The sequence below is a fragment of the Coenobita brevimanus genome, chromosome 47, assembly GCF_032717465.1.
Source record: "Coenobita brevimanus isolate Jiangsu-jjx chromosome 47, ASM3271746v2, whole genome shotgun sequence".
In the NCBI taxonomy this organism is placed as follows: Eukaryota; Metazoa; Arthropoda; class Malacostraca; order Decapoda; family Coenobitidae; genus Coenobita; species Coenobita brevimanus.
Genome location: NC_137000.1, coordinates 7,660,045 through 7,674,303, shown reverse-complemented (window position 1 = coordinate 7,674,303; position 14,259 = coordinate 7,660,045). Strand labels below are relative to the sequence as shown.

The following is a 14,259-nucleotide window of genomic DNA, read 5'->3' as shown; positions in this document are numbered from 1 at the left end:
AAGAAACACGCGAGGTGATCTTCCAGGCGGGTGTGGGGCCGACCTCGCCGCGGATTGGTGGGCCGCGCTGCATGACTCCACCCTCAGCCCTCGTCCGCCCCGCCCCCAGCCCTCCACCCGGGGCCACAAGCCGTCCATCGCCAACAAAGCCTGGGAGCAGTTTTCTGGCTAGTTTGTTGAGGGCGACCTGAGGTGGACAAGCAAATATAAGAGCTTTAGTGTTCTCGCGTTTTTTTGTTTTTTACTTTTTTTGCGGGTGTGAATGGCATCTGTGCCTTACCGGGGCCCCTGCAGCAGTCCCAGTGGCCAGGAGATGGTAAGTGGCGTCCCGACCACTTTGTCATGCCCGCCGCCACCCTCATAAACACGGCTAATGAACAAGTGTTTTCCGTTGTAGCCGCTAGACGGGCTCGGCCTAACTCGCCCTCCCTGTCTCCCGGCCAGAAGCAGCAGCCGCAGCAGCAGCAGCAGAACCAGCAGCAGCAGCAGGAGGGCACCGGAGGCGGTCGCGTTACCAGCTTCTCCGTCAGGGACCTTCTGCAGCTGCCCGACAAGCCACCCAAAGGTAGGCTCTTTGATGGGCGATGCTGGTGGCAGTGAGGAGTGTGATGAAGGTGAGGTATGTGGTGAACTGTGGTGTTGTGCGGGCGTGAGGTGTGTGGTGTGCTATGGTGCAGTGTGGGCGTAAGATGTGCGGTGTGGTGCGGGGGTGAGATGTGTGGTGTAGATGTGACAGAGATGCTGACTCTTGGTGCTGGTATGAATGTACACGTGTTAGGGAAGGAAATGAGGGTAGAACAGGGTGTTGTACTGAGTTGGGTGGCCGCCAGGTAAGGTGTGAGTAATGTGACGTGTGGTGACCGGTGTGGGTGTTTAGGTACAAATATGTGTATGTGTGTGTGTGTGTGTGTGTGTGTGTGTGTGTGTGTGTGTGTGTGTGTGTGTGTGTGTGTGTGTGTGTGTGTGTGTGTGTGTGTGTGTGTGTGTGTGTGTGTGTGGAGCAGTGTGGTGATACTGTGGTGCCGCAGGTGTGGGCGGACAGACGGTGGTGGGTGAAGGTGCGGCGCCGCCCCGTCTGGCCAGCAACCCTGTGCAGGCGGCCGCGGACTCCACCGAGAACACCAATGTTGCCGAGGACGACTACGCCGGGGACGAGGACATGGAGGCGGTCGAAGTGGAAGACGAGGTCGAGGACGGACGAGAGCCGCAGGCCCGCAAGCGAAAACGACGCATCTTGTTCACCAAGTCTCAGACTTACGAACTGGAGCGGCGGTTTCGGCAGCAGCGATACCTGTCGGCGCCAGAGCGGGAGCATCTGGCCTCCCTCATCAACCTGACGCCCACACAAGTAAAGATCTGGTTCCAGAACCATCGGTACAAGACCAAAAAATTGTACCGAGAGAAGGGGCTGCCAGGAACGCTGGAGAGTCCCTACGTGTCCCCCACGACGCCCCTGGGGTCGCTGCCCCCTGCGCTGCGCCGCCTGACGGTGCCACTGCTGGTGCGGGAGCGGCTGTCTTCAGTGCAGGGCCGCACTGACGCTCACGACCCCACCCCGCTGTTGGAGCCACGCCTGCCCCCACCCCTCCACCTCTCACCACCCGTAGCCTTCCCTGGGCTCTTCTCGGGACTCTTCGGGTCTGGAGGGCTGCGGCTGGGGTCGGTGCCCCCTGGGCTGGCTCAGTCCCCCCTGCCCCACGCCCTGGCCGCCTCCCTCACTTCATCCCTCCTCCTTCCTTCGCACCCTCTTTTCTCCACGTCCTCCCTCGCCTCCCCTCTTCCCCTGCTGCCCACCCCTCCCGTCACCTCCCTGGCTCCCGCTGCCCCCACCCGCGCCCCCGTCACTGTACTGGAGAGGGGCAGCCGCTCCCCGTCATCTTCACCCCCTGCCTCCCTCGCCTCCCCACGACCCACCTCCCCGACCCCCATCCCTTCCACCGACACCACCCTCACCTCTCCTCGCTGGTGACCCCCCCTCCCCCGAGGTGGCTCTCAGGGGACAGTGGCTCGCCCTCAGCAGTGATCCGTGGCCACTAATGTACTCAGTGGCCCGGCGTGACACCCGTGGGCCACTAAGTAGAGAACCGTGGCCCTTGACATGGACCAAGCTATCTTCAGGCTGGTCCACTAGACTTTTGAGTGAACCAGACGAACCACTGAACTCAGGGGACGACGGTTCACGGTACATAGCGCTGTGTGCCTTAGTCATTGGTGGTACAGGAATGGTGACATTACACTGTATGTTAGGATGACAATAGTGGGTACAGTGACTACAGTGCAAGGTGATACAGTGATGCAGCAGCACGGTGATGCCATAATGAGCGACAGTACCGGGCACTGTGAAAATGGTGATTAATTTAGTTATGACATCGAGGTAATACAACTATTTTCGTGTGCATGGTAACTGTGGAATATGGCAACTGTGAATAATGGCAAATTGCAATATAACACCTATTTAAGTGTGACAATTTAGGAAAATCTACATTACCTGTGGAATACGAAAACTAATATGGTAATTGTGGGTAATGACAAGTTGTTATATGACACGTGTCTGGGTATGGCAGCCATGAAATAGCCTATTGCAAATGAAAAATGAAAAATTAAGGATATGACGTTTAGAAGACTCAACTGCAATTGTGTGGGTACTGCAGCTGTGGAGAACTGCATATGCTGAAGTATGTCAGCTGTGAACGAGGACAATTGCTGTGTATGGTAACTGAAATATAGCAACAGTGGAATATGGCAGCTGCTGACTATGGCAAATGTGAAATATGTGAACTGTTGAGGATGGCAACTCTGAAGTATGACACCACTGAACTATGGCAACTGTGGTATATGACAACTGCTTATTATGGCAAATGTGACATATAAGGACTATAAGCAATATGACAAACATGAAATATGGCTAATTTAAAGATAAAGAATGAACAATATTAAGTACTGTTGACATGGCGGATATGGGGGAATGGCAATATGACATACGGCCGTTGTATTAAAACTGAGTCCGCGAAGGGAGTATACAAAAACCCTCATAAATTTTTGATAGAAATTTATTAAACCCAAAATGCAAGTAAGGCCTCTTTGGCGTCTCTACTTTGCTGCTGACTGCGCGATATTACTTGGCATGCAGGCTAACCAGGTCTGAAGCTCACAACCGTAATGACAGTCAGAAATTAGTTTGCCCGTCCCTTCGCGCACTCAGTTTTCGCAATACGGTCCGTGGTGCGCGGCAAATGTGATGACTAGCGACATCGGAAACTGACAGGAAAATCGATGTCGGAGAAAAGGGATAATTCTTAGTTTGGAAAAATAAAAAAGAGACAAAAAATATGAATTACGTGACAGAGATAATTTTATGAGTATGGGGAACTGAGAGATAAAGCTATATTAACTACATGATGGAGAGAATTTTATGAACAGAGAAAAATACAGACATATTAACGAACTGATGGAGATAATTTTATGAGTATGGTAAACGAAGGCAAAGAAGCAGAGGGATAATAAATAAATATTAATGATGATGGCAATACACACACACACACACACACACACACACACACACACACACACACACACACACACGTGAAATACAAAGAAAACCATATAGAGTCGAATTCTCAATGGCAAAGGTCATTCCGTAACAGTTCCTCCTAAGCGATTTATTATGCATATTACACTCTCACTCACTGTGTACCATATGTGTATTTCTTTATTTCTAATTCTGGCATAATCAGTATCACTAACACACACGAGGATATTTACGGATATTAGGTAAAATAAATCGCTGAGGAAGAGGCGTTACGATATCTATGAAGCCACATGGAGTACAGTGTAGATAAGAGAGATTTCATTAAGATACAAAGACGCAGTGAAAATTAATGATATATAGGACAGCAAGAAGATTACAGTTATCACAAACTCATTAATACTGTGATACAAGGAATTACACAGATATACAGGGCGATACAGAAATACAAGGCGTTACACAGGGGTACAGAGCATTACAAAGCGATAAAAGGTGTTACAAAGAGATATAAAGGGTTACACAGTGATACAAGGTGTTACAAAGAGATACAAGGCGTTACAAAGAGATACAAGGGGTTACAATGAGATACAAGGCGTTACACAGGGATACAAGGCGTTACAACGTTACACAGGGATACAAGGCGTTACAAAGAGATACACATACACTCTTCCCTTCCCTTACTGATTCCGAAGTGAAGGAGTGTAGGTAGTGAGAGGAAGTGGGGGAAAGAGGAAGTTGAAGGGAGCAGGAGGAAGGAAGAGAAGGTTAGAGATGAGGGAGGGAGGAAGGAGAGGGAATACGAAGATGGTAACTGTGAGGAGGGAGGAAAGGAGAGTCAGAGGGGAACGAAAATTAAGAGGGGAAAGAAGCTGAAAGGGTTATTTTTGGAGGGAAAATGAGACGGACAAGGAGAAAGGAGTATCGAAAAGGGAAGGTGGGAAGGCAGTGGGAGGGGAAGGAGTAAGGAGTGGAGAAAAAAGGGTAAGTCAGGGAAGGTAGCGAGGAGGAGGAACGTGGAAGGGGATGTGGGAGGGGGAGAAGGAAGGGGCAGTGGAAGGGGAAAGAGAAACTGGAAGGAAATATGAAAGGGGAAAGACAGTGAGGGGAGAGAAAGAGGAAAGTGTAGAGAAAAAGAAGTAAGAGGAAATGAGGATGATGGGGGGGGGGAAAGGGGAAAGAAAAAGGGGAAAGGGGAAGTGGAAAAGTAAGGAGGAAGGAGGATGGAAGGTTAATTAGATCATAAAGACACATACTTTCAATCTTTCTTGGTCATTTGGCAACAAGCAAAAGATCGGCCAAGTCAATATCCAGTCACGTAAGCATTTGTTAATTTGTTCCTGAGTGAAGAGCACAGGGGTGAATAGGTACAGGATGGGGAGAAAGAAAGGTGGAAGGAATGAGAGAATGGGGAGAAAAGAAAGACGGGGAGGAAAGAGGAAAGGCGTGTGGGAGTGTGAAAGACGGAGAAGAAAGAATATATATAGCAAAGAAAATAAAAAAAAATAAAGGGAGGAAAAAGGAAAGAAAGAAATTTGAATGCAGAGAGAGAGAGAGAGAGAGAGAGAGAGAGAGAGAGAGAGAGAGAGAGAGAATCTGAAAGAATAACTCAGTAACAAAGACGATAAGCAAATTACTGATCCGACACTAACCTTCCAACTCGTTCCTTACTCTTCCTTCCTTTTCCTTCTTCCCTCTCCATTTTTTTCCCATCCCTCTCGCTTTTTTCTTCCTTCATTTCTCTTTTCCCTCTCTCCTATTTTTCATTCCCTCTTTCCCCTTTTTCTTCCCTCTCTCCTTTTCTTTCTTCCCTCTCTCATTTTCTTTCTTTCCCCTCTAACCAGTCAATGGAAGAATCTGGTTAATGAGACAGTCACTTTCTCGTATGGTTAGGACGCTGACTAGCAAATTTTTCTGAGCGACTTATTTTTTACATATTACATCTTCTTATCCTCTTGAAAGTTACTCATATCTTCTTACTATTGATGTTGTTTGAGAGAGTTTATCGTGGCATATGGAGAGGTGTATGAATGAGGGTAGGGAGGACATCCTAACGGCGGAGGACAGGGTGACATTGAATCGATTTGTTTGTGGCCACCCCTTGCGGGATTAAGGCGACTGAGTATGCGAGTAAGTAGAAAAATACATAGATGAGCAAAAGGAAGCTATTTAGTACGGAAGAGGGTCTAGTATGTGTTCTGACCTTATGAGAATACTGCAAGAGCGACTTCACACCCCATCTTAGACTTTCCTGGTGATGAAGTGTCTGTGTTGGCAATGATCCGCAGAGAAAGTTTTAAAGCAGGATCCAAACATTCAAATACTGTCCCTAGGATTGTTTCTCTTTCTCATTACATCATATGAGTAAACGAAAGAATTATCAGCCACGTTTCTCGAGATTTTTGGCATTTAGTCTGGATACATTTAGAAAATTAAAGAGGACTGCAGTGATTAACCTTCAACACAACTTCAGTAATAAAACCCATAACAAACCACGATTCCTTAGTCACATTATTGACTGCCGATAGAATTCAATACAGATCTGTCTCCAAACTCTTAACCTCCAACACTTTCTGAGTTACAGTGACGAAAACCAACACGTCTAATGAGAAGACATAAACGACCACTAACAAAATGTGTTATAGAAGCCACAGCCATCACCACACCTTAAATAAAACTCAGAACAACCAAGATAGCCTCAACATCCTCCCTACCACAACTCACTGCTGCACCACCCAAGTCCCTAAACAACGACTGTTAATGCGGTTTCATTCACACAGCAATTCACAAGCACTATAATACTTGGACATGAGTATCCACACACCCACACACACACACACACACACACACACACACACACACACACACATTTTTAACACAATTATTATCATCATATATCATTCCCACAACCACAACGCACATCACTATCACACTCTGCAACTAACACACACCATACTCAGTCTCCAGAGTCACCATCACTGATACCGTCACACACCACACCTCCAGCAGCCTACACACACTAATCACACAATGTAGAACTAACATAAACCATTCACAATATTTACATTACAACTACAGTCATGCATTATATTTAGAACCATTAACATACATCATTTACAATAATCACAACTAATCCACCACCACTACTACCATCACACGCTATATTTACAGCCAACACACACACACACACACACACACACACACACACACACAGTTTCCACCATTTCACCGTATTATCGCCACAGACAATATCCACAACCAGAACACATTAATTACAATTTTTACGACCACTATATACCATTCACGTCATCCACATCTATAACCACAACTACTGGCACACAAAATATTCACAGCCACCAACACCCGCCATTCACAACTGCACATACATAGCAAAGTTTGGTTCTCTAAATACGTTCGTTATGGCCTCTCTCTCTCTCTCTCTCTCTCTCTCTCTCTCTCTCTCTCTCTCACATATCTTAAATTTCTCAAAGTAACGCCAATCCCACTGAGTGTAATGGCGTCGTTTTTATAGTTTTTCTTGCTACCACCACAAGATTTTCTTCACCCAAGGGGATACTTTACAACTTCAGGGTTTACATCTAGCCTCCTTTAACTCCTTCACCATACGAGGGGGCTCTCTAAGCCTGAATAAAATCGCCAGGCAGTAGCAGGGGGAAAAAAAAATAATGAAGGCATCGCAGTCAGGGGGTTCTCCATCGACCAATCAGAAGCAAGAAGATTTTGTTTACCTTTTACTGTGCGCTGATTGGCTCCTTGGGCACATTTAAAAGTCGTCCTTTTGAGTGGCTTTGGAGATTTCGTTGCATCGTTTTCCTAGTGATTTATCCTGCACGTTATACCTCATTATCCTCAACTGTGTTCATGGTGCAAGCTATGTTGATAATAAAAACGATACAAACGGCATACGTGAGAATGTTATGATTTAAAACGCACAATAAATCGCTAAGGAAGAGGTGTTACGAAGTCTCCAAAGCCACTTAGAAAATGACCTAAAGACGTAATTGAACCTTATATATATATATATATATATATATATATATATATATATATATATATATATATATATATATATATATATATATATCTTTTCTCGTTTCCTCCAGACGATATCATTCTGCTTCATAAGTTTTTTTCGAACTGGAGGGGTTAAGTATTGCTTTCATTAACCCCTTCACCACGAGAGGTCTTTCTTAAGTTGAATAAAATCGTCTGGAGGTAACGTGAATACACTACACCAACAAGGCATCGTAGTGAAGGGGAGAAGAGAGAATTTGATATTACTGTTATTTCCATTTTTACTGCACCCTCAACGACATGTCACGTGTTCTATAAGCAAAAAGCAAGTATATATATATATATTATGTACAGTACGTGAAGAATATACTCGATATGGACGGGAATAAATCACACTTTCTGATTATATACTTACTAATTCTCAGTGTTTTGTCTTGTGTGAATTCTAATGTACATAGTTTAATTTATATCAACACCACGTTAGCGCATCTTTCCTACAGTGTACATAATTTATTTAAAAAGAACTGATGATATTATGAGTACTGATGACTATGATGATAATAATAATAATATAAGGATGATTCTCCCGTGTTTTGTTAACCTACCACCTGGATTTCATTCGTGTGTGTATATATATATATATATATATATATATATATATATATATATATATATATATATATAATGATTTTCATCTTGAATTTTTCTTAGCGAGTATATGTGTTTTACATACCACGTTTGTTATGTTTTGTTTTGCCATACATATGTACCGTATAATTTGTTTCAATTTCTTTCTTTCTTTTTCGGGGACCAGCATACTGTTCACATACAACAGGTAACAATTTCCTGTGAATGGCTCGCCAGACCTTTTCTTTCGCACACATATTATTTAAGCGCCAGCGCTACTCCCAGTTTATAGCACTGACGCAATGATTCGCATGTCCTTGCTACAAACACTTCCTCTGTAACAGCCACTTGTATCGATTTTCAGAGGGCAAGCACCCGAGTTTATTACCCCTCGCCAGCACCGTGGGTGTACTTAACTCGGGCCTGTTGTACAAGACTGCAGGAAGTGTCGGGGTAAATCATGGATAATAACAAGTTTATGGCACTTTGTGAGATTGGGTGAATGCCAGTGACGTCACCAGGCCACCTCCAATTTTACCAAGGCCGCCATAAACTTAAACTCATTCATACACACGTATTATGCAAAAATATTATATGTTATTCAGCGGGACCTGCTTAAACCCTTCAGTACCATGACGACTTTTTTGTTCCATTCTTGATATTTCCAGACGATATTATTCAGTCTGGGAGATACGGTAATTTTCGAGTTGTTGGGGTTATTGCCTTCACTAACTCCATTACTAATAGGAGACTTTCTTAAGGTAAACAATATCGTTTGTTGTTGATAAGAATAATTTGTATAAAGACGATATCGCAGTGAAAGGGGTAATTCTTTGATCATTACAATTTCTCTCAACTGGAAAAAAAAAAATGGTGTTAAGACTGAATGAAATGCAAAAGAACAGCGAATGGGTTTGTGAAATGGTTTAACTGTCTGGATTTTTCTTTTCTCGGCAGAACAAAACAATGCAGTGACAGACTGAATAAAATACCAGCCAAAGGATCAGTAAGATGGCTTGACTTCTGTTCTCTCTGCCGAACAACATCGTCCACTGCTGGCATGAATTAATTATCTCAGCGCCCTCGTTACAGCGATATGCATTTTTTAACCTTGAAATTGCCAGGATTCTCTCCCAGTTAAAATATTAAGGTTGGTATGAATTTAACACCAAACTGGTTCAACACTCACAATCTTGCATCGAAAGGGTTAATAAAATATATCTTAACCCTGTGATACGTCGGATTTTCCAGAGCTGAAGGAAACTGTCTAGCGCTAACATGAGTATAATATCGAAACCCGTCCATAGCAGCGAGGGGGTTGAGAAGACTGTCTAGCTACTAAGATCTCTTGCGGCTAAAAAAAAAAAAAAAAAGTCTAACGTGAATCTTAAGAAAAAAAAGGATTGCTCTCGTGTCCGTAAAAGGGCTAATGAGATAGTTTATGGTCCTTTTACCTGCTGGTATTTCTCTAAGTAGAATAAAACAAAAGAAAACAGCGTCCATGCCAGGAAAAGGGTTGAGTCACTGGACTGATAGTATTTCTCCTAGCTGAATAAATTAAATCGTCTAGTGTGGGCCCGAATTATAAGCTGATGTTCGTGCATATTAAAGAACAAAGAGAGAGAGAGAGAGAGAGAGAGAGAGATGCACAGCAGATTTTGCTACCTTGACTGATAAAAATTCAGTCTTTTGCCATTCATCCCTTCAACTCCAATGTGTATTTTATTAGTATTTTCTTGCTACCTTCGCGCGATTTTATTCAAATTAGAAATTATCTCTACCAGCAAAGGGATTGATAAAGACTAAATCTAAACTCCTCAAAGTCTCATATACACTTTAGGAAATCGTTTGAACATAGTTTGAACAGTATAAAAATTACGTCCCGGCAGTCAAGGTGATAATATTGCCACTTTGCAGCTCAGCACTTACCATTAGATTTTATCCTGATATATGCATCCTATAGTGTCCTCTATGCATCCAAAGCAAGTAGAACAAAACGTCACTGAACTTAAAATGACCATGTAAATTTATAAGAATATACTGTGTTTCTTTTATATACTTCGACTTCTTACAATAAACTAGGCTTCCCAAAATCAATTAATACAAAAACAACTACTACTACTGCTACTACTACATCATCATCATCATCATCATTATTATTATTATTATTGTAGACCAGACCCATACATCCAATATTATTTATCCCCATGCAATAACATCATGAAAGAAGAAGAACATGACAACAAGAAATATGTCAATCTGGATAAATTACTCATGAACACAAACTTCAAGGAAAGAGTTAACGGTCATACTCTAAGTGGCATTGGAGGCTTCGTAGCTCCATTTCCTTAGCGATTTATTTAGCATTTAACTCATCCCTAACGGCGGCTGACGATTTACTGTATATATTTTTTACTCCGACTAATTCCAGACGATTTTACTCAACTTACGGAAGTCTCGGGTGGTCAGACGATTATAAACTGTTTCACTAAATCTCTAAACTGCGACTGACGATTTTGTTATTAATTTTGGCTCAGGACGGACGATTTATTCCCCACAAAGAAATCTCTCCTCGGCCATGGGTTGAGGAATGATGCAATGCCTTAATAATTATCTGTCTACTTACCTACCTATTTGTTCATCTATCTAGTTATCTATATGCGTCTATTTGCCTTTCTATCAGTCAATCAATCTATCTATCCGTTCAGCCATCTATCCATCCATCTACGTATTTATCTTTCTATCTATCTATCTATCAATCTCTCTGTCTTTCTATCCATAGCCAGACGCCTCAATCCCGGAAAGGGTGGCCACAAAACAAATCGCCTCCATGCCACCCTGTCCACCGCATAAACCTGCCTTCTCTCCACCTCACTCTTCCTTACGCATATTATACCTCTCCAACCCATCCCATACCTTTCAAACTTTTTATAATTAAGCTTTTTTTGGCAATTTCAAAGTCAAATTCTCCCACATAGTCATAACAACTCTCACAAAAAAACCTCATGAGCTAAAATTAACCCATTATTAAAGATTTCATTAATTATTGTCACTCGCACCCCACCCCCTTTCTTTTTTCTTTTTTCTTTTTCTTATGGACCTCAGTCATGGAATTTTGAAGCCTTAAACAAAATGCAGGGAGGAGATACGCTGTGCAGGGAGAAAATATGCTGTACTAGGAGGAAATACGCTTTGCGGGGAGAAAATACGCTGTGCAGGGAGAAAATACGCTGTGCAGGGAGAAAATACGCTGTGCAGGGAGAAAATACGCTGTGCTGGGAGAAAATACGCTTCGCAGGGAGAAAATACGCTTTGCAGGGAGAAAATACGCTGTACTAGGAGGAAATACGCTTTGCAGGGAGAAAATACGCTGTGCAGGGAGAAAATAAGCTTTGCAATTTAACTTTACATAAAAAAACTGGGAAAAAGAGTTCAGTTTTTGTAATTTGTATATATATTTTTCTGGATCATTACTTTAAGGGAAAAGTTTACACATATTTACATAGGTCACAGACAAATTATATACTTTTAAAACTATACCACCCTTAATTTTTGCCAGTATACTAGTTAAACGAAAATTTATATGTGGTATGACTATAAGATTTCGCTGATGGAGGATGCCTTTAGGTACATGGACTTATTTTTTTTTCTTCCTCCATTCATTATCAAAAAATTCCATATTCTTGTGCGAGTGTGTGTGTATGTGAGCGAGCGAGAGAGAGAGAATTTTATTTTGTTTCAGCCACTGATGCGTTATTTCTTTAGCGGTTGCAGGTCTTGTTTCAGTTCAGTCGAATTATAATATTAGTTTTGACTTTATTTCTTTATCGACTGAAGTGTTATTTCATTCCGAACAAACATTTCACTTTAATAATTTAGCTAATCCTAGTTTACAAAATGAGTACAAGAGTTTCAGATTCCCAATAATATCATAAATGTCTAAACTCAGTAATCTATGGCTATCCTTTATGGCTTTATTTTATACCTATGGCTATATACTTCTATCTATCTATCTATCTATCTATTGCCAGACGCCTCAATCCCGTTCGGGGTGGCCACAAACAAATCGCCCCCACGTCGCCCTGTCCCCCGCCATTTCACTGCCCCGCTCCCAACTCACCCCCCCCCTCTCTCATATACCTCTCCACCCCATCCCTCCATCTCATCCTCGGCCTCCCCCTCCCTCTTCCCCCCTCCACCTCACTCACTTATACTCTCTTCGTCAGTCTTTCACCCTCCATCCTCTCCACACGACCAAACCACCTCAGTGTATTCCTCCTAACGCTTCCTATCACATCCACATCCACACCACAACGCTCCTTTATATTCTCATTTGTCATCCTGTCTCTCCATGTGACTCCACAGGCTCCTCTTAAATAACTCATTTCCACTGCTCTCACTCTTGACTTGTGTCTTTCCAGCAACGTCCAAGCTTCACTTCCATACGTTAGAGTTGGTATCACAATACTGTCATGTAGTAACTTTTTCACTTCCATGCTCACTTCCCTGCTTCTTATCACTGCTTTTAAGGAACAATGACTATATTTCTCACCTATGGCTATATGCCTTACGGTTATTACACTTATTGCTCTACTTTACGGTATTTTCGACGCTGTTTTTGTCTTTCCGCAGCGACTCTAATTACTGTAGATCCATGCTTTCTAAGACTCACTCAAAACTCATTAGGCGTATTTTTCAGCTTCATTTATTTTAGTCATTCAAATTCTTAATGAGAAAACCCAAAGTGTGAATCTGTCTATCTATCTATCTATCCATCTATCTATTTTTTTTTTTTTTACTACCACCTTCATTACTTCATACTATTACATTTTATATTCTTGATTTACCACCAGACGATTTTGCTTCGATTCTGTCAGGCTCGTGGTAGGGAAGGGGTTAATAATGACCGCATAAACCCTCACAGACCAACAAGACACCGGTATGCTGAAGAAAATCGTCTGGAGGCTGCCTGAATAAATAAAAATCAGTCATTATTTCCCATACGATATTATTTCCGGACGATATCGCATTTTTTTCCCACTCATGTTACCGATGTACGATTTTAGTCAACGTAGGACGGTCCCCTCGTTGTGATGAGGCAAATAAATAAATAGATAAATAGATAATAGAGAGGCAGATAGATAAATGGATAAGTAAATAAATAAATGAATGTCTCCTTTAACCCCATCAGTACCATGACGTCAATTTTATATATCATTCCTGCTGCGCCAGATTATTATTATTATTATTATTATTATTAGTAGTAGTAGTAGTAGTAGTATCATTATTATTATTTAGGGGAACCTCTCGTGGTGAAGTGGTTATGGGGTTACTACTATGGCCTTCGCAGTTCCTCTTCCTCAGCGATTTATTTAGCTCATTACACCTGAACATTGTGGATTTTTTAAATTTCGTCTTTAAATCGACATCGTTTCAGTCAATAATACAAAAAAGAATAAAGAAGTGAAATATACAGACTAAATCGGTGAGGAAAAGGTTCTAAGGTACGAAAAATTCACCACCTCTGCGGCATATCTTTTCAAAACATCGCCTCTGTCTAAAGCCAAAAAATAAAATAAAATAAAATAAAATAAATAATGCGTGACGTGGCTGAATTTAACACTTACCTACGCTTTTATTCGGACCAGATTTTATTCCGACAGACGATTTTATTCCCACAGACGATTTTATTCTGACAGATTTTATTCCGACAGACCATTTAATTCCGACAGAAGATTTTATTCCGACAAAATTTTATTCCGACAATATTTTATTCCGACAGACGATAATATTCCGACCGACAAGATTTTATTCCGACCGACAAGATTTTATTCCGACAGACGATTTTATTCCGATAGATATTATTCCGACAGAAGATTTTATTCCGACAGACGATTTTATTCCGATAGATTTTATTCCGACAGACGATTTTATTCCGATATATATTATTCCGACATGATTTTTATTCCGACAGATTATTTTATTCCGACAGACGATTTTATTCCTCATAGGCGAGGCTCTACTAATGCAGGCCCCACCCCTTCACTCCAATGACGTATTTTTGTTGTTTATTC

General features: G+C 42.1%; 1 protein-coding gene across 1 annotated transcript; it reads left to right on the top strand.

The window, feature by feature from the left end:
• Nucleotides 1–262: 262 nt before the first annotated feature.
• Nucleotides 263–1,969, top strand: LOC145399006 (uncharacterized). The gene is made up of 3 exons (XM_080271734.1): nt 263–316; nt 481–565; nt 1,029–1,969. Exons 1-3 carry the CDS (start codon nt 263–265, stop codon nt 1,967–1,969), a joined length of 1,080 nt encoding a protein of 359 aa, XP_080127860.1.
• The last annotated feature ends 12,290 nt before the right edge of the window (nt 1,970–14,259 follow it).